A 25185-nucleotide genomic window follows, 5' to 3' on the forward strand; every position below is an offset into this window, starting at 1 on the left:
AGGCCAGACAAATTTGGTTAATGTTGCTATATTAAAGAGATGAAATATCTTCTGCAATTTCCCCAAGTCAATCCTAGAAGTAACCTCCTTGGTCACTCTTCTTATGAGAGTCTATAGATAAATTCACTGTAGCGGTGAACTCCTGTAATGAAAATCCTGCTTTCCCAGTATAAAGTAGAAATAGTCATATAGAAAGATTTACAACTCAGCATTAGATCACAGCATTATATTTTATGTTCTTAGGATGAATGTCAAATTATTAGTTGTGCCCGAAAGGAAGACATTTGTTGCCCGAGTCATCGCTCCATCCCCCTTTCTACTTTTCTATAATGTCTTTCCTGTTTTGTAGATCTACACATTTCCCTCTGCTGTGTGTGCTCTGCTCTTTCCCTGCTTTTTCTGCTTTGCTCTCTAGCTCCTTTCTCAGTTACTTGAAAGGAGAGGAAACCTAACTCAAGGAGGCCCTCTATTGATTATGCAAGAGAAGGTCATACAATTGATGCAAGATTATGAGCTGGCCCCTTATATTAAGGGTTCTTTTCTTTCTTTCTTTAAAAAAAAAAAGGTTTAAGAGAACGCTTAGCTTTTACATTCAAGTGTGAGAGTTGTGTGAAGACAGAATGTGTTCCACCTGTCTGGTTGGAGAAAACAAAAAAGATCAGTGGTGTGTGTGCGCGCGCATGTGCTTCTGATTAGTTTAGTCTGTGTAACAAGTGATAAAGCCTAATGATTGATCACTGTTACTTCTTCTTAAAATTAAATTGACTTCTTTCTTGTGTGATCAGTGTAAGCACTGCCTCGCGATGGAACTCTGGGACTAGAACCTCTGTGGTGATTCTCCGCAGCCAGCAGTGCAGACATTTAATAGCTGACTCACAAAGGTTGTGTGTTTTTGGTTAATGGGGGGAGACATGTCAACAGTAGAAAGGTAAGAAACTGCGTACCGCAATTTCTTTTGCTCTCTTCTGCACCTGGGACCCGGAAGGCTCTTTTCTTCTAAGGCAATTTTATGCAAAATAAAGACCATGTTAACTGTGTGAAATCTAGAAACTAGACTAATATTTTTCTTCCTTAATATTGATATGCAATGGACTTCATTTTTGGAGAGAGAGTAAAGTATCTGAAAAAAAAATTCCATATGGGGAAAATCACCAGCTGCTAAGTTGGTCCCAGTATTGTCTCCTTCTAACGTCACCACTTGGTTGAGGGGAACGTTCTGTTTGGAAGCAGAGATGGAAAATTGAGAATGCACAATGTGCTCTCAGATACTGATGTAGAATCACAGAATTGTAGAGATGGAAGGGACCATGATGGTCCTCTGCAATGAATTATATCTTTTTGCCCAACGTGGGGCTCAAACCCACAACCCTGAGATTAAGAATCTCATTCTCTACCGACTGAGCTATCCCCACAGTCTTCCTATGTACTGTTTTAGAAGCTTGAAAAGTGTGTATTTGTAAAACATATGCACCCATGCAGTTTCTTAGCTGGCTCAGAAGGATCTCATTTGAGGTTTTATTGAAGTACTTTTCTGCACCTAAGTGGTCATGATGGTTTGCCATTTCTAAAATTCTCTATGTAATATCAGAAGTTTCTGTCTTGGCAGTTTTTATTAGAGTTTACAGCTGGCAAAGAAATTAAGTTGTGAGAGAATGTTTAGGTATGTGTGCATGTGTATGAGAGAGAGAGAGAGAGACAGCTTTCCAAGTGTCCAAACTAGTTATGGAGATTCTCTCACTATATAATATTACCCTATCCAGAAGTCTTTTCTTGAGGCTACAGCTGGGGTTTTTTTGAGACTTCTACGCCTACTTTCATGTAAATCCCTTAGAGGTTTTTGATTATTAAGCAGCATATATATCCTTTTAAAATTTTAAAAACATGTACTTTGCATTTGTTTCAGTCATAGGTCAGTTAAGACAGACACAAAATTTGTTTCAAAGGAACCAGTATGCAGTCCTCCTGAGAGTTTTAATCCCTCCATTTCAAAAGCAAGATTTTTTTTAAAAGGGGGACCTACCTCCTTGTTCACAATTTAGAAAATTTAATTCCCTTTACTTCACAACTGGTTGCTTGCCTCTCTCCTTTTCACTGTTTTTCCAAAATCATGTGCAGTATGCTGCTTGCCTGCCTGCCTGCCTGCCCGCCTGCCTCCTTCCTGTCTTCTAATGTTGCTCTGACACAACCTTTCTCTGAGATTAAGCCCTTTGCTCTTTTCCTTCAAGGTGCTTACCAAGATCTTCGTTTCCGCAACTTACCTTCCTGATCCAGCCTCGTTTCACCACTGCTGTTGCTTGATTCTCTGCTGAGTGCTGACCCTTCTCCCCTGACCTCGTTCTTCCCCTCTTGAACTGTCTGTCTCTTCTTGTAACCCCCTTAGATAAGAGCAGCATCACCTCTGACTCTAAATATGTGTCAAATGTTTGTCGGAGTGTGTTTTTAAAACGTGTGTTTCTGTGGTCATGTCACCAAAATGAAGAAATGGAGGGGGGAGCCTGAAACAATAGTATTTCATTAGGGGGAAAGTTATGTTTCCCAACTGCTGAAGCTCTATGAGAAGCAAACTGTGTTTATAAGGTTATTGGATCAAGCTGCCAGGGGTAAAGAGGGAATTTTTATAGAAATGCTGTGTGTGCAGCCGTACGTGGGAGTGAGGATGTGTCTTTTTAGGAGCTGTGGCTGGTGAGTTTTTAAGCCTTCAGCTCTGGCACTGGTTTATAGAATCATAGACTTGTACAGTTGAAAGGGACCAACCCCCTGCAGTGCAGGAATATGCAGCTGTCCCACACAGGGATTGAACCTGCATCCTTATAGCGTTATCAGCACCCCGCTGTATCCAACTGAGCTATCCAGGCTCATGTTGATGTGGGGTAAAATATGCTTGAGTCGCGGGAGCATTGGAAGGTCTTATACTGAGCCAGGTCATTGGTTTTCCCAGCCCTACTTGGAGAAATGCTGGGGGGTGAACCTGGGACCTTCTGCACTCAGAGCAGATGATCTGCCACTGAGCCACAGTCATTCCGAAGCTATGGAATGTTCTGTGACGTCACATGAAGTCTTCCTATGCTGTCGTATCAGGCACCCCACATTTAACATGTGTGCCGAATACGGACTGTTCCTTATATTTTAGCAAAACCTGACCACACTTTCATGAAAGATAGCTGTGCTAAGGTTCCTGCTTAAACCATTTGCATCTCGTAGGAGATAATGAAATCATGACTGTAGCACATCCAATGTAAAGGGCGTGAATACTAGGTGCCTGTGTAGCATTAGGTGTAGTAAAGCTTACAGAGGGGGAAATGCAAAGCTGTTTATAAACGGGGGACCAAATACAGAATTGTAAAGCAGTGTTAATTTAAAATCTTTTTGATTAGTTGTGGCTTCCCCTTTCTTCTATAAGTACAGTGGTACCCCCGGTTGCGAACAGGATCCGTTCCGGAGGTCTGGCCGCATCCTGAGGAATTCGCAACCGGAGGACCACTTCTGCACATGCGTGCGTGGCGAAACCCAGAAAAATACTTCCGGGTTTGCCACATTCGCATCCCAGTTTACATATCCAGAGGGATATGTGCGGAGGTATGACTGTAGTCAGTTTGCTTTAACTGTTGTACATTGTGTTCTAACAAGTATCCTATCACCTGAAGCAAGCAAACTTGCTGTGTTTTAAGAGTGGCTTAACAGCATGTTTCAATCCCTTCTACATTCTAGGAATACATTCTAGGCCTTTGTGTCCTAATGTGCTGTTCCTCATTGGCTGGAAAGCAGAGTTTTATGCATTTACAGATGTCTGCTTCTTCCTAGGTAGCCCTACTGAGTAGCTTTCCTTGCTGAACAGCATCCTATTCCAAATAAACATAAGTGAAATATGTGATTAGGATTGCAAACCACTCCCTTAGAGACAGGGGGGTAGGAAGGGTGCCATCCCGGGGGGTGGGTTGACAAAAAAAAAAAAACCTGGGCGGATTGCCACTGCAGCAGTCACCCCCCCCCCCAATGTGGGCAGACTACTGCCGTGCTGATCAGCCCACTCCCTGGGCAGATTTCCTCCATGGATGGATTGCCCTGCCCCCGGGTGCACGGCATGTGTGCCGCTCCGGGTGCCCGAGCAGCTAGCTCCGAGAAGGTTTCTGCATCCTCTGTAGCTGCATGGCAGGAAGAAATTTGGCAGATGTGGCTTCTCATTGCCGCGGAGGTGCTGTAGCTTCCACACAGCTTCCTGCCACTGAACCTTTTGAGAGGCACTGGGTTGCCTTTCTTAGAGCTGGCAACAGTAGGAAAGAGAAGAACAGTCTTTGGAGAATAAAGGTTCAGGTTTATGGTTCCTGCTGCCACTAAACAAGAAATAGTACTTGAGGCTAAACATTGCACGTGCTCGCTCACATTAATTCTTGCACGCTCATTCAGCTTGGTGCTCTATTGACCAGATAATAAGCACAGTTGGAAATATATGTTGCATGGTTGCTGTGTAATGTTTATTTCACCACTGCATTTTTGGAGATATCTGTTTGCTGTCTCTTAACAAGTACTGGGCTTCAGCAGTTATATAACACAAAGTTGAAACATGTAAACCTGGTTTTTCTCTCCCCATAATAAATCCATACATTTACAAATTCATAATTAATATATTATACAATTAATAAATATTTGGGGAAATTCAACAAATGATAAATTGCAACAAATTCCCATTGAAATCAATAAAACTTGTTAGCTGTGGGTCCTGTCATTTGCAACTAAATATTTCAGGAACTTGCTGTTGAATAAAAACAAAACTGCCTAGACATCAAACATCTTGTGGGGGCGGATATAGAATCTGTACATAACTACTGAATTACATTTTGTACCTCCTGGCTATAATATAATTCTGGAAGTGGGATTCTTCAGAGCCATGCTAATCTCTTGGGTGCATATTGGATATAATTGTGTGCACACTTGTGAATCTTACTATTTTATGGCAGTAAAATAGTGAGAGATTCTGGTAATTTTACATTATTAGTGGTTATTAAGTTTGCTTGTGTTTAAGTTCAAATAAGTTTAGAAGGCAAATGAGTAAACACCTTGGTAGATGGGAATTGGGTGGGGGAAGGGGGTTAATATTGGAAAAGGAGGATTGGTTGAAATGAGAAGCGAGGAGCATCAGTTCCCATTGGGTCCCCAGTGGGGCTGTGTGCATGTGGCTCAAATAGACATAGACTGGAATAATTCCAATATGGAATATGGAAACTTTTGCCCCAAAACAGATTTGAGAAATTGGATTCTTCCAGTTGTTGTATCTTTTGCTGCTGCCAGGCATCCTTACTTTTGCCCCTGCCATATTTTCAAGCTGTGCGTATTTCTGAACAGTGACAGTTTTAAGACCCCATCTGCGCTATACATTGAAAGCAGTGTCATATAACTTTAAGCAGTTGTGGGTCCCCCCAAAGAATCCTGGGAACTGTAGCTGGGAATTGTCCTGAGACTCCTGTTCCATTCACAGAGCTACAATTCCCAGAGTTCCCTAGGAAGAGGGATGGACTGTTGAACCATACTGAGAATTGTCGTTCTGGTGAATAGAGGTCTCTTAACAATTCTCAGCGCTTTTAACAAACTGCAAGTGGCAATGATTTTTTGGAGGAAGCTCTGGCTGTTTAAAGTGGTATGACACTGCTTTAAATATATAGTGCAGATGGGGTCTTATGCATCAGCAAGCACGCACAATACATCTACAGAGCCAGAAAAGTTCAGAAATGGGAAGCAGTGACAGAAGTGAGGCATGGCAGCAGCAAGTCCAGGGCCTCGGGAGAGGGCAGCAGGCCCCTCCCAGAGGCAAACCACAGAACAAGCCATCATGCACAGCCTCATTATGAAGCAGAGACTGGGTATAGATGCACTCTCACTCAGAGTAGACAGCATCAGATGACTAAAGATACACCCACACTTCAAAGCCTTGTTTTATATTTCTGTCTTGATTTGCTTTAAAAAGAGACTGATTCTGCTCTCCACTGAGTGAAGTCCAATACATTGTATAATGTGACTTAATGTTGTTGAAAGGCTGCAAGGCCTATATTTCCCTCTCTTTTTAGAGGGCATGAGGCTTATTGTGAATTTTTACTAATTGGTTCCCCCCCTCCTGTTTTGTCTCTTCTTCCTCCTGATGGTCCTGGCATCCCTAGGTTTCAAAGGTCAATGGTGTCACTCGAATGTCATCTCCGGGTGCAAACACAGCCAGTGCCAAAAAGATGAGAGAAGTCAGACCTTCACCGTCCAAAACTGTGAAGTACACTGCAACAGTGACAAAAGGAACTGTCACATACACCAAAGCCAAGAAAGAACTGGTCAAGGAAACCAAACTAAATCACCACAAGCCCAGTTCACCTGTCAACCATACAATCTCAGGGAAAACGGAAAGTAGCAATGCAAAAACCCGCAAACAGGTGCTATCTCTTGGAGTGGCCAAGCCCAACAATACCGCTGTTAACGGTGTCAAGGTCAATGGCAAGTTGAACCAAAAGACATGCACTAAGGAGGTAGGGAGGCAGTTGAGGGAGGGGCTGCGCAATTCAAAAAGGAGACTGGAAGAGGCAAACCACATAGACAAAACACAGTCGCCGACCAAGAAGCTAAAGGGGCCAGTCAGCGTGGCTGAAGCCCCAAGCAAAAAGGCGCCTGCGGAGAAGCCTTTGCTGAACGGCCACGTGAAGAAGCCTGGAAGTCAGGAAGTGCCACAGAAAAGTCTGGAAAGAAACAGGCCGAAGAGAGCTGCTGCTGGGAAGAACATGCCAGGGAAACAAGCACATAGCAAAACTGAAAATGCCTCCTGTGAAAATCATTCTACCTCTCAAACCGAGTCCTTGCACAAGCCACATGACTCAACGGGGAAGCACGAGAAGGTCAGCGTCAAGTCTGGGTGGGCCATGATGGAGGAGATCCCTATCTTCAAGCCTTCCCCAAAGGAGTTCCATGACCCGTTGATATACATCGAGTCGATCCGTGCTCAGGTTGAGAAGTATGGGATGTGCAGGGTGATCCCTCCTCCCGACTGGAGGCCCGAGTGCAAGCTGAATGAAGAAATGCGCTTTGTGACGCAAATACAACACATTCACAAGCTGAGCAGGCGCTGGGGGCCCAATGTGCAGCGGCTGGCCTGTATCAAGAAGCACCTCAAATCTCAGGGCATTACAATGGATGAGCTTCCACTCATAGGTGAGTCCTTTGTTGTGTTCTGTTCTTTTCCCAATTTATAGCAGGTCCCTATTTTGAGCATCAGTTCCTTCTCAGATTGACAGGCCTCCTGTGAAAACTGCAGGACACTAGGCTTCATTCATAGCTGATTCATAAGCCAGGTGCGGTGCAGGTGCATACTGAGCTGTTTCCCTGTTATGCTTCACTTAAACATGTTGATCCTTCTTTGCTGGCTATAGAGAAATGTTGTTTTATTTCTCCTAGAGCAAAAGAGGCATATCTGCTCATGTTCCAAGGCTACTTCACGTTACGCCTAAAGAAAATGGTGTAGTCATGCTCATTGAAGTGTCCCCAGTCTTCATTACAGTAGGGTTTCCTGGTGTTTTCCTAGCAAGGTGTGTGTACCAGTGATGCACAGCGGTGCAAACAAGTTAACAATTTGGTTTAATAACTCTCTTCTCCTTAAACATTCCTCACACGCCACCCCAATCAACTTTGATTAAGTGATTTCCGTTCGAATATCTAAATCACCAAAATTACAAATTTTCAACAATCTTCAGGCATTTAACAAATCTTGGATGACAAGCATTGAAGTGGAGTTTGTAGCAAAACGGCAGTTTTGTAAACTTACGCAGCAGGTTTGATTATTTAATTGAATTGGTGGTTTGCTTTCTGCCATCAGATAGGATGCACATGGTAGTATGTTTTTAAAAGTGGCATACTAGTTGGTGAAACAACAATTCCCTTTAGAATACCCTTTATTCTTTGGAAGAAGGTCCCTTTTAATCTGTTCTTCCTAAGCAATTTTAAAATTTAATAAATTTGCTAGAGCTCCTGTTACACTTGCAAGCTTTAATCAGTGTGATTGCGGAGGTCAGTTTTAATTGATGAGGTCAATTTTTAATTGCTAGGGCTGAGAGATGGCTACAGTTGTTTTATTTTTGAAGCTGATTTTCATTCTGGAAATTAAAAAGAAAATAGTGAAGATGGGTATTTTCTTCCAGGAATAAGAAATAGTGCTTTAAATTAACTGGCAAGTTGTAGTAAAAATAAATTGTAATTTGCAGCCTTTGACTTCAGTGGAATATAAGCAGCCTAATGATAAGTAGGATTCCAGCCTTTATGATACAACATTTCCTTTAGTAACTCCTTTAGCATATTGATATTTTGGTTGTATAAAACATTTATTAAAGCTAATCAATAAGATAATTTGTTAAAAGGCAATAGATGATAGTTGATGTGAAACACTTTAGTTGTGAAACTGACCTTGTGTGTCTGATTAAAACTGTATGCATGTGTATATTTAGCCACACTACAGATGATTTAATGTTAGAAGAATGAGTGAGTCTTGGGCTCACACTTTCTTCATCCTTCTCTAGCACAGCTATGAGAAGGAGCTTGGGAAGTGTTGCTTCTCTTTTACAGTATCTGTCACTTGATATGTAGTCTGAGACGAGATAAACTGAAGTTATTCTTAATTACCGATTCTTGAAACAAGCAAACTTCAAACCATAGTTTGTGAAGCCGGTTTGTTTCTGCTAACAGTGATTAAGATTAACCTTAGTTTGTCCCAAGTTCTGCTATTAATTTCAGATGGAACTGGAAGCTTCTGATGTTCTGTAAGGGAGCATGTGAGCCCAAGACTTACTGAGCGTGTTCTATATCCAACCACTGAGTTAATACAGTGGTGCCTCGCAAGACGAAATTAATCCGTTCCGTGAGGCTCTTCGTCTAGCGGTTTTTTCGTCTTGCGAAGCAAGCCCATTGACAGCTTAGCGGATTAGCGCTACAGCTGTCAAGCGGCTTCCAGCGATCAGCTGTTAAGCGGCTTATCAGCGGAACAGCTGATAAGCGGCTTAGCGGCTTAAGAAAAGGGTGAAAAAAGCGAAAAAACCCGCGGGGGGATGCAAGATTTTTTTCGTCTTGCGAAGCAACCCCATAGGGGAATTCGTTTTGCGAAGTGCCTCCAAAACGGAAAATCCTTTCGTCTAGCGGGTTTTTCGTCTTGTGAGGCGTTCGTCTTGCGGGGCACCACTGTATAAGGATTCTATAGCATTAATATATGAAATGCTGTGTAAATGCCATTCCTTCTGACAGTTTTTATTTTATCTGGGTTCAAAAGAGGGTTCTTCCCCCCCCTTCCTTGCAAAGTTGAACTCAAAATAAACTTCCATTCCATATCGTTATGGTTCATATATAGCAAGCATGTTATGAAAGAAATCCAGTCTTACAAAGTAGAGCTGTATTAATAATGTCATGAGTCAAAGAACTGCAGTAAATGCCAAATTTAAGAGAATGAGCTCTTTAGTGCTTTTATATACTGAGCAGCCTGACACTGTTTGAAGCTTCCCTCATTGCAAGGACCAATGAAAACAAATTAAAATCTTGAAATCATTGACAGTGAAATATCAGTTTGCTCATTTCTCTGCTCATTTCACCAAATCTCATAATTGGGTGACGAGAAGAACCAGCTTTCTTCAATGAGTTCTGAAAGGATGCATAAGTTTTGGATTTTTCAGTGTAAAACTAACAAAAAACCACTGTCAGAAAACAGTTGGCAAAGGCTAGCCCTGGAAATCGTAAGCACATATGTCAAGTGTTTAAGGCCTCTGTGCATGTAAAGGTTTGCTGAAGATGCCCTTCAGAAGCTGCTTTCAAATGTTTTCCTGGTTCATGCATTTGCCAAACTGGTGATAGCTTATATATATGGCAGGGCACCAGGCTTGACCAAATGCCCCACGTATAGAATACATTCATATACACCCTAGGATGAATTTAATAGCTTACCGTATTTTTCGCCCTATAGGACGCACAGTCCCATAAGGCGCACCTAGGTTTTTTTGGGGGGGGGGAATTAAGGGGAAAAAATATTTTCCCCCCAGGCCAGAGCTTCCCCCGACCCCAGCCCCCAGAACAGGCAACTCTCCGCAAGCCGCGGGAGCCCAACGCCGGGCTCCCGCGCCTTACGGAGAGCTGCGCCAAGCCTGGGTGCACTGAGCTCAGCACGCGCAGGCTTCAGCATGCAGGCAACTCTCCGCAAGCTGCGGGAGCCTGGCGCCGGGCTCCCGCGCCTTGCGGAGAGCTACCTGAAGCCCTGGCGTGACTGCTCAGTGCGCTGGGGCTTCGGGATAAGAGGCAGCTTTGCGCAAGCCAGGGGAGGGCTCCCGCGGCTTGCGCACAGCTACCCGAAGCTCCGGCACAACTGCTCAGCGCGCCGGGGCTTCGGGATAAGAGGCAGCTTTGCGCAAGCCAGGGGAGGGCTCCCGCGGCTTGCACACAGCTACCCGAAGCCCGGGCGAGACTGCTCAGAGCGCCTGGGCTTCAGGGTGCAGGCAGCTCTGCGCAAGCCGGGGGAGCCCGGGGGGAACTCCCGCGGGCTCCCAAGGCTTGCAGATAGCTTCCTGAAGCCTAGAGAGGGAGAGGGGTCAGTGCGCACCGACCCCTCTCGCTCTCCAGGCTTCAGCAAAAGCCTTCATTCGCCCCATAGGACGCACATACATTTCCCCTTCATTTTTGGAGGGGGGAAGTGTGTCCTATAGGGCGAAAAATACGGTAATTGCAGTATAATTGTACACATGACCTTGATGCTCCACTGCATGTGGTTTCGATGAGCTTGGGAACCAGCCCTTGCAGTAAACACTTGCCTCTAGGTGTGCAACATAGCTTACAAACGGGCTGCTTAGCCAACATGCACATACATTGCACTGGATATTTGCAGTAACTTTAAACTGGGGCTTATACTTCAGTTTGTAATTCTAAAGACTGCTTGGTATGTGTTCCCTGGTACAGAGTTATCTAAGCTGCAGTCTTCATACATATTTCCCAAAGCGACCTTTTCTCCTTAGCCTTTAACCACGTAAAACCTGCAGAATTGAAAGGGCAGCTAACAGGCCTTCAGCAGCAATTTATGCAGCATGGTGTCTTCTTTTTGTGTGTGGAAAACTAAAACTCAAAACAATTATTATTTATTTCATTTTATCTTTTGGCCAAGGGATGCCTTGGCCTTCATTCTCGCCTCAGGCAAGGTGGTGTATCTGTCTGTTTAGGAATCATGACTAGGTAGCAGTACAGACCTTTTGTGAACTATGATGTTCATCAGATTCCTGTAAAAAGTGCTACCTGTTTTTAGTTAAAACTAGAAGCTCAAGCGTTAGATTGGACATTTGTAGTTTTCCATCATATCATTTGACTAATGAAATGGTGCTGGAAGGGACTTTCTTTCCGCCTTTTCATACAAAACCTTCAGGAAGGTTTCTCAGATTTTTTCCTATAGAATACAGTGATTAGCTAACATGAAATAAACACTTCCATTACTCTTTTTATCCCAGCCTACCTCTGTATAAGATGAAACTTAATAGATAGTGAGGTTTTAAACAAATTATGGCTGCAATAAATCCTTCACCACCACCTTAAAATGTAAACAAACTTCAAGCAAGATCCATAATAAAATAAAAAAATTCTCACAGCTTTCCGTGTACTTCATACCTGAGGAACAGTTCTGTATAGCTCCACAGTTTGCATACTGCATTGCTCCCTTTGTTTGGTCTAAATAAAATGCTACTTTGCTGATGGCACACCAAATTTCATAAATGTGTGATAGGTTTGTAACCCATGTTTCTTTTTAAAATCCTTTAGCGGTGTCCTAATTAAATATGAGTTGTTAGCTTCATCAGTTTATTATCTCAAATACTGTCCTCCTGAGATGTCCTTTAGTTTTCTGTAATCTTTATGGCAGGTAGAAAGCTATGTATTTGTCTACCCCTTGCCAGCAGATAAATGGGGTTTTATGTAGTGTGTGTGTGTGTGTGCGCTTGTTTTTCTCCTTGGCTCATTCTCCTGGGGGAAAAAAAGCTTTACCATATTGCTGATCTTGAACATTTTACAACAAGCACAAAATCCGTAGCAGTCGCCTCCTTTTCGTAAGGGTCAGATCTCATAAAATTGCTCAAGAAAAGCTACCAAGCCTCATTAAACCCAGAGTTGGTTTGGCCCTGTTTTTGTGTTGCCTGAAAGCACTCACTCCTTGACAAAACATGGAACGGCTACTTTCACCTGCAGCAATCACACCACTCTCTGTGCCTCTCCTCCCTGCAATGACTTGCCAAAGTTGAAGCATTATTCCATTATCATTTTTTGTCAGTAAGAGATTTTGTCAGCTTTGCAAAGGCACTTTGACATCAGATAATGAGCACAAATTAATTACTCCAGGGGTGGGCAGAAGATAGGTCTGCAGGATCTGTTGCTGAATGACTCGCTGTTAAATAGATCACCAGCTAAGTAGATCTTGCAAACAATTGACTCCCAAATGTTTAACAATAGCAGCAACAAAATGATGCCTCCCCCACCCCTGGCACCAAAATCCCCTAAACTATGCTGCAGAAATTAAGATAGCTTGGAGTAACCAGAAGTGGATTTTTGTGTGGAAGAACTGCAAACTCTTATTTTAGCTGTGGTACTCAAAACAAATTTGGAGGCTCAGAACTCTTTAATTCTGAGTGTATGTTTTGTACCAAGCTCCTGTTTGTGCATCTTCCAGCACCACTTAAACACAAAATAGAACCCACTAACCTGCAGTCCACCAACCTATGAATTAACCTTTTGATAAATCTGAGCTTCTGTGGAGGTTTTGGGCTGGTGTTTGCATCACATGGCTGCTTGATAAATGCAGTAACTACAGATCGATCTTGGATATTGCATAAATGCTGATCAAGAAACCGTAATATCTTTAGATAGGAAACAGGGGGCACAAAGTACATTCTGTAGAGTGTGTAGCACAATATTAATAGTTACCACAACAGTGACCTCAAATCCAGTTTGAAGCAGATCTGTGTGGTGCAGTGGGGGCATTAATTTGACTGCAGACGTTTGTAATGGCATTTGCACAAAAGAAAGCAATATTCACATGATGGGGGGGGGGAGAGCATCCTATTTGGCACAGTTTGCCATTTAGAAAGATACCCAAAGGCAGTTGAAACTTGATGCAGGTGGGTGGCAAATCACAAGGCGAGTGCAGTGAATACTACGAAAGCCTAGTGATTTTGCAGTGGCTTAATTTTCTTCCGATTCCCTTTTTTTAAAGACGGATGGTCCAGAAATAACACTGACATCTGATTTTCTATATTGAGGGGCTTTATTCTTCATTCGTTTGCACAGATGAGTTTTCAGTCTTGCTCCTATTTACAGTCCAAAGTGATGCAGCCACTTCCACAATACGTAGGCCTGGATTGTATACTGTCTGCTGTCAGTTTTCCTAACCATGTTTTTCCTTCCCCCTGTATGTCCTCCTTTCCCTTCCACTTCACTGACACCCAGGAGGATGTGAGCTGGATTTGGCCTGCTTTTTCCAACTGATCAACGAAATGGGGGGCATGCAGCAAGTGACTGACCTCAAGAAATGGAACAAGCTGGCAGACCTGCTGCGGATCCCCAAAACTGCACAGGACAGGTTAGCAAAGCTGCAGGAGGCGTACTGCCAGTACTTGCTCTCCTATGACTCCCTCTCTGCCGAGGAGCACAAGAGACTGGAGAAGGAAGTCCTCTTTGAAAAGGAGGTCCTAGAAAAGAGGAAAGGCCCCCTGGAGGTACATTCGGAGAACAACTATGAATTCCAGTCTCTCCCCCGGTATGAGCCCAAAAACGGACTCATCAATGGCGTGGTTCATAAAAACGGCTTCCGGAACAAGGCGAAGGAAGTCGAAGTCCCACAGAAAACGGGCCGGCGGCGACTCTTCTCTCAGGAAAAAGAGACCGTGAAGGAAGAGGAGGAAGACAAAGGCGTTCTCAGTGACCTCCACAAGTGTGTATATAAGGTAAGCAGAAGCCTTGCCGTTGGCCCTGCTTAGAACGTGCAACTCGAAATGCAAGCAGTATTTTTGTCCGCAGTTGCCAGCTCTGATTTAGTGCAAACAGTGGTTTGGAAGGCTTATTCCTCCTGACGCTGAGCACATCCATTTGCAGAGGAATGTTGACTCCCCCACTCAATTTGATTTGGCAGCCTCCCCACTATTAAGCAGGAGCTGGCAACCGCTGCTTGCTGTGTAATTGTTAGTGAGGTTGGATTTAGTGAGTGAGGCTGAGCTGCTAAGAGAGAAAGAAATATGGTGTTTATTACGCTGGTGCCTGTGCCCGGCACATACTGCTTTTTCCATCACTGCTCTTTCTCTTCTCGCTGCAAAACAGGAATCAGGTGCTGCCTGAAATTGGCAACTTCTGGTGCCTCTGTGCAGAGGCTGTCAGTCTTCAAGAATGGAGGCCTATCTATTCATTCCTGTGCCAGATTCTGTTTACTTCTATATTAACCGCATTTGTATTCCTGCCTTTTTTGCTCAAGAGGTCTGGGCAAAGGATTAATTTACTTTATCTTCTCTACAACCCTGGGAGTGAGGTGAGCCTGTGTGGCTGTGACTTGTGCAAGGCCACCTAGCGAGTTTAATGTCTGAGTGGGGAATGGGCTTGGCTTTCCCGTGTCCAAACACAACACTCCAGCCACAACACCACACTGTAGGCTCTTGACATTCGCCTGCCTATGATCAGCTCAAGCAGTCTAATTTCCAGGGCTTGCAATAGCGAGCAATGGAGTTAACAATTGCGAGAGTTCAGACCTTGGAAGAATCTGCCCCCTCACCCCATGACAGCTTTATAAACGTAAATACCAGGTTAAAATATACACTCAATTACCACTTGGAATGTATTCATTATGATTTAATGTCATTTGATAGCTCTTGCTGTAATATGTTTATCCGTGAAACAAATTGGCCTGTTGCTCTTCTCAACACCTTCTTCCTGACACCCTGCAGTCGGTCAGGCCTAGAAATTGGCTGGGTCATTGGACGCCCTCACCCCACCACCTGCGACCTGACAGTCCTCATGACTGGCAGCTGCATTTCACAGGACTAGAGTGTGTGGAATAAGTCAGCAGAGGTTATGGCTACTTAACTAAGCCTATGCTTCCTCTTACAGAATCATTTATCGCCACTGAATATTCATGCAACACCTTTATTATACCAAGGGATGTTACAGGAGTGTTCCCAAGTCTATAAAAAATTACATCGTGAAAGTAAAAGTACTGTAAGAATGAACACAATGAGCAAGGCCCTTTTATCAAATTTGTACAGTAAGAGTAGACCCATTAAAATTAATGGACCTAAGTTTGATAAAACCTTAGGTTTGGGGGAGGTTTTTTATTTGTGAAGCCTTTTCCTTCAGATCTCTTCAGTTCCCTTGTGGATGTCTAATTGAGACTGGGGGTTGTTGTTTTTTAATTGAATTAAAGCCTTTTAGTCCGCAATCAGTTTGACAGTATAGCTTATATACTTAAGCTATGATCTTCTACTTCTGTTTAAAAGTGCATATTTTTAATGCCAGCCAGAAGTGCTGCCACTGTCAGCAAATTCCATAGGAAACTAATACTGCAATTGGAGTCAGTCTTTCACTTCTGCTAGAGGTAAAAGAAAATCTGCTCGGTCAAATTATTTGTAGTCAGACTACAATAGCTTTGTTTTGTTCTGCTAAACTCATGCAGAAAAAGAGAGAAATGAACTAAATATGTGGTATTAAAAATCCTTTGTACATTTACCTGGTAGTAAGTCAGGTATTACTTATGAGTAACCACACAAAATTGCACTGCAAATCATGATCAAGCCATATGCTTGGCTTCCCATGTAAAGAATTTGTATCGTGTCACAAAATAAAGGGGATTCATTATTCTATCTGGCAATAGGTTGTTTTTTTTAATGGGGGTAGGCTCCCAGTTTTCCTAATTCTCCTAAAGTCATGGGTTGGATACCAGACTAAGTTAGTTGAGCTTAGGTCACATGAAATAAGTGAGACAGTGTATGCAAAGAATCTGTAACCTGCATATATCAACTAGGAGAAATGCGAAGTTAAAGTCTCCTATATAGATTCCTCCTGTTGCCCATCACTCCTCTCATAGTTTGCCTTTGGGTTATAGTTGGGATGGGAGTCAAGCATCACCCCTTAAGGGACCAGATTTGGACCAGGAGGTTCCAGTTGCTAAGTTATTTAGAGGAAATTCTCCGACAATGACTCCTCCAAACAAACTATGGGCAGTAAGTCCAAGAACAAACCTTAGTTTCCACCCTGGGTTTTGGAGAGAAACAACCCACGAGGACTGGCTTCCACTTAACGCTAAGCAAAAGCTGTGGTTTGTTTCCTCCCAACTCAGGGCAGGGTGGAGCATAGTAGAAGCAATTCTTCAGTGTGCCATCGCACATTCCTAACCATGGTTTGTTTCTTACTGTGGCTTAACATTACATGTGAACTGGGACGGGTATTTGGGTTTCACTTGGGGAATTCTTTAAATAAGTGTGCAAATGTTTTGAGATGGAATCAAGGAAGAGAAGGAGTATTTTGCACTGAAACGATGACTATTGCAAATCTCCTCACAATGATGTGTTCTTTTAAACCAAATAGATAAATCAAAGTGAGAAAAAATTCTCCCAAATGAATGTAATTTCAGACAAAGGCTGGAAAGTGAGAGTTTCCTTGGAGGGTGCTTTATGCCCAGAGGAAAAATTTAAGAACTAATAAATCGGATCAATTATGACTAATCTTTTTTATTAAAAAAGTTGAGAAAACTTCTGCCCTGAGGTAGGGTTGCCACCTCTCTCCGATAGTAACCAGTTCTTGATGATAATTTCCTCCTTTATTTGTCTGGCAAAAAAACCCAAACCCCACAGCAAGCACTCCTTAAATCTAGACAGCTGTTTCTCTGTGCTTGTGAGCAGTCTTTGTAAACCCTGAATTACAGACGCAAATTTGATGGCTGTTGAATAGCACTTTTGAAGGATGTTTTTTTTGTTAGACTACCCCAATAAATGGTTCACATGGGCAGTAAAAGAGGAAGGAAATTGCTCATTTTATTTACAAGCATGCAGCTCTGACATTTAAGAGTGTCTTAGCTCTCCTCCCCTGATGGGCACTTGTAATAGCTTAATTGCCTTGTGTTCATTTCGCATTTTATTTTTTATGGGGCAGTTCAACATTTTTGTGTAGTCAGTGGGCCTGAGCTAAGACTTTGATTGGGGGAAAATATTCGGTAGTGTCTGTTTTTGCTCTAGGAGAAGGAAGCAGAAAACTACTGAAAGTTTGACTCTGTAGTTTGAACTAATTAACTTAAAACTTTTGCTAACACATGAGCCTTCTCTTTACCCCCACAAAGCGTGTTTTCCATCCCCCAACATGCACCATTAACAGGTTGGGGTCTGGGATCCAGCCAAGTGTTGAAAATCAGCGAAAACCTTTATTGCAGAAGTGCATTGTAACTGAAAGCACCTTAAGTCTTTCTGTTCTCAATGAATTGTGGAAAATATCTGTAATCATCAAAACAAAATAGTGGTCTTCATAGTCAGAGAGAAAATGAAGATGAATTTTAAGACAAATAGCTAGCTTCCATTTGTGCATGTTAAAGCACTGTGAGACTGCAAGTTTTAATGTTAAGCTCACGGTGTGATTATTACTCCCCTTACTGAATGGAAAACCATACATGATCACTGCACCTTTGCTTGGGGAAAAAGGCACAGTTGAGTTATATTAATGTACTTCTAGTTTATGAATTGGAAATGTTTTTTCATGATTCTTTATTGTGTTTGTGTGGGTTTTTAAAAAAAAAATCTGATTGAAATATTTACATTTTAGTATTGTACTGGCCTATGACTAAACGCTGATCAACTTTTTCAATTTCGTTTTGGACCTCTGGGGTTAGTCTTTCTTTGGCTACCCAGTTTGAAAGTTCATCTGGTGAAAGATATTTTATTTTCTAAAATGTCTGAAGTTGTTTCCTACAGCTGATTCCAGCCAGCCTGTGAGCAAGCATCAACACTACTCCCTTTAAAAATAAGTCTAAATTGGCATCTCAGTTAGCCGCTGGTCCTTAAAATGAGTCATTCTGATTTCTCTTCCTTCCCTAGGCAGTAGTCTTACATATAGAGGACAACTTTCTCAGGCAACGTGAAGTTAGAACAGAACGCAGGACAAAATGTATCTGAGCAAGCCCATTTAGAGCATTTACAGTTTCAGTCTGCAGTTAGTGGTGGACAACTTCAGCGTCTCATTTTTCTAATCTTAAGCTCAGTTTGCCCCATTTCCACACCAGTTTGTGATTTTCTTTCTAAAGCCAACACTAAAAATGTGCATTTTTGTTCACAATTCTACCTCGTATACATATTTTGCAGCAATTCCCCCCATATATTATGCATTTCCCCCACCTTTTTCTTAATAATGTTGTGCCTATTTTTTTATTGGTGCTGCCCATGCAATAGATGAGAGAAAATGCAATCTGGAATATTGTTGGTGTAATATCTATATTTCCAGCCACTCATATCTGCTCTTCCTTTATTCATTATTATTTTCATTATTACTATTACTAATGATGTAAAACCACAACCACAATTTCTCCCTTTTTATGCTTTGGTTCACAGGGAAGGTCTGTTTCTTTAACAACCTTTTACCGAACAGCAAGAAACATCATGAACATGTGCTTCAGCAAAGAGCCTACGGCAGCTGAAATAGAGGTGAGGGTTCCGTAAATGCAGGGTAGTTCATTCAACTAGCCACTAGAAGATGATTCCCCCCCCCCCCCGTACACACAAGAGATCCAAACCATTCACAAACGTTCATTTGCCTGGGTGATGTAACATGAGAACTCAGCAGCCCTGTAACAATTCCCATGATTACAGCAGGTGTGTGTTGTGTTGTGTCGTGTCGTGTCGTGGTGGGGAATTGCTGCTGGGATCCAAGAAGTCAAGGAAGAAAAAGAGGGCAGCTGCAAGAAGCACACAGAAATGCAGATTTTAAAACGGAATTGTGAAACAGTTTATTAGAAAGAAGAACAAGGCTTGCTGAGGAAGAATCAGCATGGCTTCTGCCAAAGAAAGTCCTACCTCAAGAACATCAAACGTATAGTCCAAATGCTTCACTGCACTATCTTACCTCATATGTGAACCAGCACTTTATTCCAAAGGCTTTCTTTTTCATGCGAGGAATAACCATCCTTGGGCACCTGCCAACCCACCACATAAACCAGGCTATCCTAGATACAGCCATTGGTTCAGTGGCAACAGTTCATAGTATATCCTTAGCAGAAGTTATGCTGGTTGACACAAAGGTATTTTATAAACCATTGCCCCTTTGGAGGACCACGTACTCTCTGAATGGACCAAGCAGCAATTTCTAAATGGGTAGTAATATCATTTTTAATAATGCAAGCATTGACACTTATCAGGGCTTAGTAATAACACCAGCTAAGAAATTATTATTTGTCGGAAGAGCTATACCAAGCTTGCTTTTGGTGTATTTTGAAATATCAGGCGCCCAGTTTCCAAGGAATGAGAATTTGCCTAGATTAAACTCAGGGAGATGGAACTGCACTCTCCTCTAATCTTAATACGAAAACTTTATTTTCCTACAGCAAGAGTACTGGAGGTTAGTGGAACAGAAGGACTGCCATGTAGCAGTGCATTGTGGGAAAGTGGATACCAACACCCACGGCAGTGGCTTTCCTGTGGGAAAATCAGAACCGTTTTCAAGGTAATGGGAGTTCCGAGACATGTTTCCTGTAGTCCATAGAGCACTGGCTCCTCTTAATTTGTTTACTAAGTTGCAGATTTCATCACCATTATTGGGTATAATGTTGTTTCATGCTCAGTGTATTTGTAGCTGCTTGTGCTACCCCGCTCCAGTTAGCAGCAAAACAGCCAGCTGCAGAATAAAGGTTGTTACTGATAGGTAAGGTGGGGGGTGGACTTTGGCTGCTAGAATTATGGCTCATTCCAGGTCCAACACGTTTTGGAAAATTCCTTCCTTGGGGGCATATGAGCAGCGTACATTGGAAAAGGGCTAGCAAGGACAAAATATATCATTGAAAACTGCCCCAAAGCACCTTCAGCCTTACCAATCATGCTTTTTGACAGCTTTCCATTTTTAGGGGTTGTCTCATTGGTAGAAAGTCTGGTTTTAATGTCGTTTTGCTAGATACGTTTGCATTAATATATACGTTGATACATTTTTCAGCTTTTCTGTATTCTCTTTTGCAGAATGCACCTTGATAGCTATTATTCATTTAATGTGAGATTATGAAATTTTGTGTTTTATTACGTATTGTGTTTTATCATATTCTGTAATTATTATCCCCTTTCCTAGTTATGCTGTTCATATATTTATAGTGTCCCCAGAAGGAAGAGTTTTGTGAAATGGTCATGGCTGGAGTAATCCAGAAATGTAGCACTGGGTGTTTCCCTCCCTCTTTTTGCACCCTCTGCATTAGCACAAAGGATTTCTAAAACTGTACAATTGCACATTCATTACACCTTTTGCATTTCTTTTTAAGTTCCAAGGGTGAGGATCTTCATAAGGGGTCAGGCAGTTGCTACAGGATCCTACCATTCCTCCTTTAACTTTTCCGTCCAGTTCCAGTTAGTTGCTTGAAGGAGCCAGAGCATTAACATTTTCCCAACCAACCGGTTCAGCATAAGCATCTTAATGGGTTGTGTGAATGCTGCAACCTCTTATTTGGTGGGCAAGGACTTTTTCTGAATCCACACGATGCCTTCTTTATGCTGTGCACCCAGATGCATGTACGTTTCCCTTAATGTTCACCTTGTCTGTTTCTGAGGGAGCAAGTTAATGACAATGCGTTTAATGAATTAACCACAACTTAGTTTGGATGGAAACAGATGGCTAGGAACCATACAGTAGCTGCTAAAATGTGTCAGCTATGATCCCATGGAAAGACGGTCATCAGTCCCTGCCACACTTCTTCCCACATAGCTATAAAGGTTTCATTGGATTGGGAGCCAGTCAATTACTGGGTTTTTTGTTTGCTTGCTTTTGCAAGGCACCTAATTGAAACAATAACATGGTGTATCTTTGTGAAGCAGCAAAAAAGAAAAAAGAAAAATAAGTAGTTTAATGTTTTCACCGTTTCAATTTATTAATCGTGTTTATAAAATTACATCAATAAATTTAAACAAGAAGTCTCAAGTTCTTGTCAGTCACCAGTACCTTTGCAAGTTTAGCCAGAACACAAAGGCGAGAGCAAGTGTATTGAACAACTGTGTCTAGAATGCTGCTTACACATTTGTTAACATAAAGGAAAGAGCTAGAAATTTCATTTTTAAGCAGAATTTTACTTTTAAAACAAAATCTGGAATTGCAGCAAAGAGGCCTACAGCATTCCTCCTTTGGCTGCAGTCCTACACAACAATGCAGAACCCCTAGCAAGTAGGTAAATAAAACAATGACTAATGTGACATTTGATGTTTTCTTATCACAATGTGCACCACTTAATTTGAACAGGCATGGGTGGAACCTAACAGTCCTTCCTAATAACACAGGATCCATCCTGCGACATCTTGGTGCTGTGCCTGGTAAGTCCATTTATATTCTCCATGTTTAAGAGACATACTCTGTTGTGGAATTCACACAGAGTGTTGAATAAATCATGTTTTTGCCACCTCCCTGGAGCCGAGCATCTCTACCTGCTGTTTAAAAATGAATTAATATTCAGTAAGCTTCCCATCATGGTGGCATTTATAATCCTGTTTGTGTCTCTGCTGCCCATTGACCCCTCAATCTGTTCAGCACAGATGGACACACTTCTATCCTAGAGAGCCTGAGAAAGGTGTGTTTTGTATCTTAACAAGCCAAACGTAGCAGTTAAGCTCTGTGTCTTGTATTACTGCATTTTTTAAAAAGGAAAGAAAGAAAGGTGAGAGAGAGACGGAGGGGTACGCATGTAGTGCAGACCATCTCTACCTTGGGCCATTTACTTCTCCCAGTTGTTCATCATTATTCACTAGGCTCATGATAATGTTTTAGTGTCAATATGGTGAGCGATCAGCACATGTAACTTCATTATTTGCAGTCTCCAGGGAGCAGTGCTGTGCCAATAAATTTGCAGAAATTCCTCTGGTTCTTCATTAAGGCTCTTCAGTGATTTCTACCTGATAATGGCTGGGGGTTAGATAATCATTTTACAAAGAGCTGAAAGTGACTGCTGTTGCTCACTCATTTCTTGTAAACTCCCCCCCCCCATGATGTCTGGACAAACTGGTCTGGCAGGATTTTGAAGCATTTTTACATTTTACCTATAAATAGAGATGATAATGAGATACCTATGCTTACCTGCACCATTTTCAACTTTCTGGGGGGAAATGTTTTCTGGCTGCAACCAGTGTTCATGAGCCACACTTGTCCAAGCAATTCCCCATTTAGAGCTTGCCCATGTTAATACAAGTGTGCACCCAGAATATTTGCAGAAAGCAAAATTTATATGCATGTGTGATCGGCAGCATAGTGATGCCGTGAAAAAATAGGAGCTTGGGTGAAAAAATGTATCCGAATAATCAGATGAAAGACATCTCTTTTGTTAACTATGTAATCTTATTTCTGGTAGAAATCAAAAGATTTAAATTTTCAAGTATCAGCACAAATTACATGTGTGGTTTTCAACATACCTTTCCCCTATTAATTGTGTTTTGCTTCTGATCTAAACTGCTTTAGGAGTGACAATTCCTTGGCTAAATATTGGCATGGTCTTTTCTACCTCATGCTGGTCTCGAGACCAAAATCACCTTCCATATATAGACTACTTACACACTGGTGCTGACTGCATTTGGTAAGTGAATCCCAAGTGAACCTCTTTGCTCTTCTGCACTGTTGCTTTCAGGAAGTTGCACGTCAGCTTCTATGGTAATCCTGATGCAGTGTCTTACTCTTACTGCCTCAACACCATCGCAGTTCATGGCACCCCAACCTGCCCAACTACAACCTTCTTCTATAAATATTGTTTTCCTAAAGATTCTAAAACTCTAAAAAGCCAGAAAATACCAAGTTATGCAGAAAAAGATCAAGTTGACCCTTGTTCAGCACACGCAACCTAGAAATGTGGCAAAAAATCCATTTGGTGAAAATGCCGTGCAAATAAGCCTCCAAAGTTAGGTAAAGGTAAAGGAACCCCTGACCATTAGATCCAGTCGTGGCCGACTCTGGGGTTGCGGCGCTCATCTTGCTTTACTGGCTGAGGGAGCCAGCGTACAGCTTCCGGGTCATGTGGCCAGCATGACTAAGTCGCTTCTGGCGAACCAGAGCAGCGCACGGAAACGCTGTTTACCTTCCGGCCGGAGCGGTACCTATTTATCTACTTGCACTTTGATGTGCTTTCGAACTGCTAGGTTGGCAGGAGCAGGGACCGAGCAATGGGAGCTCACCCCGTCGCAGGGATTCGAACCGTCGACCTTCTGATCGGCAAGTCCTAGGCTCTGTGGTTTAACCCACAGCGCCACCCGCGTCCTCCAAAGTTACTAGGCCGTAAAAAATATTTCCAGCATGCACGCCCTATATGTAATCTCTTGGATCCAAAAATCCTGTTCAAAGAGTAGAATGTGTTCTCTCGTACTTGGGTAAGGAGGCACCAATCCTGCCCTCCTCCATCTTCTTCCCCTCTGCCAAACTGGCTTGAGAAGATCAAGAACACCCTAAAGAGCTTTTCAGAGGGTTAAGAGGGGTTCCAGATGCAGTGCAGATTTGTAACATGTGGTATTCCTTATGTGAGAGGCAGCATTCTTCTGTTGTACCATAAAAACTTACACCTAACTTTTCTAGCCTAAATGGAAAATAAACGTGTTTGGGGGGGAAACCTCCTGTCTCATCACTAGGAGGCAGTTCTTTTTCCCCATAGGCAAGGGAGGGAGTGGTAGTTTGTACAAGCCTCAGCTTTAAGATGTACTTCATACATACATTATCTCAGTAATTACAAGGATGTTGTATTATTGCTGCAGTGATACAGTTGGAAGGCTGAGTGTGGCTTGCCCAAGTGCGAAGTGCATTCAGGGACGACATGAGATTTGAACCAGGGGCTACCCAGCTAATGGCTCTTGCCAGCTCAAATAAAAGAGTTTCAAATGTCCTCTGGAAAAAGTCCAAAATGTTGCACAGCTTCAGGAGAGCAGAGGCCTGCAGTTTGGAGTGGCCACGAAGAGTACTCCTGAATGTGTCTTTGCTATTCAGACATGGTTTACAGATATTTGTCAAAAAGGAGCCTTTGATATTGGGGCCCCACCACACATTTATCTTTTAGGTTTACATTGGGGGTTTTTTAGCATACCCTTGCAAGTTGGTCATACAAATGATAAAATCCAGTCTTTGGAAATGTGTGCCACGCAGGTATTCTCTTCCAAAGAGCCAGGATCAGCTACAAATCCCTATCTGTTCTTGGGTGCTTCAGCAGCATGCCCAAGTTTGCTGACTTGGGATGTGTGGGACAGCCCTTATTGGTGGTTATGGGATGTTAAAAAGCAGTCAGGTTTCAGCGTTGGTTGTAGTTTCATTAGGTGAGAGCTTCAAAATATTGTGAGTTCAAACACGGTTCTATTTCTCCTTTTCCTCACCCCCAATATTTGAGAGAAATGGAGTCAGATACATGTAGAGATGGCAAATCCTTTAATGCTCCAATCTTTGATAAAATATTCAGTGGTTGTAGCGTCACAATTATTCCTTGCTGTGTTATTTTGAAGTTTGATCTTGTTTTCAAATTTGCAAACTCTTAGTATATTTTGCACAATCTGCTGCTGCATTCAGGTCCAGGCTTCCTATATGTACCTGAGAACAGGCTGCTGGACCAGAGGGGCCTTTGGTCTGATCCAGCAGGGCTCTTTGTATGTTCTCATGTTGCTCTCAGCTTTGGTGATGTCAATTTTGGCAGCATGGAATAAATACTCCCTTTGTTTCCCCCTTCTGTGTCAAAAATGAACAGGTATTGCATTCCTGCTGCAGAGGAGAAAAAACTTGACAAAGTGGTACACACCCTGCTGCAAGCCAATGGCACTCCAGGGCTGGAAATGCTTGAAAGTAACGTCATGGTGAGTTGCTTTATGGTTTGTTACTAGGCAGTTTCTTTCGTGGTGTCATGAACAGCAATACATTTTATTGTGTAAGCCAGGGGTAGATTTCCTTTCTAGATCCAAGGGCCAAACCTTGGTTAACCATCAGGGAACTGCGTGCCCCTGGTAG

At 42.5% G+C, this 25185-nt stretch overlaps 1 protein-coding gene across 3 annotated transcripts in view; it reads left to right on the forward strand.

Annotated features, from left to right (window-relative positions):
- Positions 1-25185, forward strand: part of JARID2 (jumonji and AT-rich interaction domain containing 2) — a 191274-nt gene that overhangs the window by 157962 nt on the left and 8127 nt on the right. For all 3 annotated transcript variants that reach the window (XM_081919374.1, XM_081919375.1, XM_081919373.1), the window contains exons 7-13: positions 6150-7179; positions 13471-13967; positions 18597-18689; positions 19586-19704; positions 21472-21542; positions 22678-22792; positions 24929-25034. In XM_081919374.1, the coding sequence (XP_081775500.1) occupies positions 6150-7179; positions 13471-13967; positions 18597-18689; positions 19586-19704; positions 21472-21542; positions 22678-22792; positions 24929-25034 (2031 nt within the window). The remainder of the gene's footprint in view (positions 1-6149; positions 7180-13470; positions 13968-18596; positions 18690-19585; positions 19705-21471; positions 21543-22677; positions 22793-24928; positions 25035-25185) is intronic.

The sequence above is a fragment of the Podarcis melisellensis genome (assembly GCF_964234715.1).
Source record: "Podarcis melisellensis genome assembly, chromosome: 7".
NCBI classification, from domain to species: domain Eukaryota; kingdom Metazoa; phylum Chordata; class Lepidosauria; order Squamata; family Lacertidae; genus Podarcis; species Podarcis melisellensis.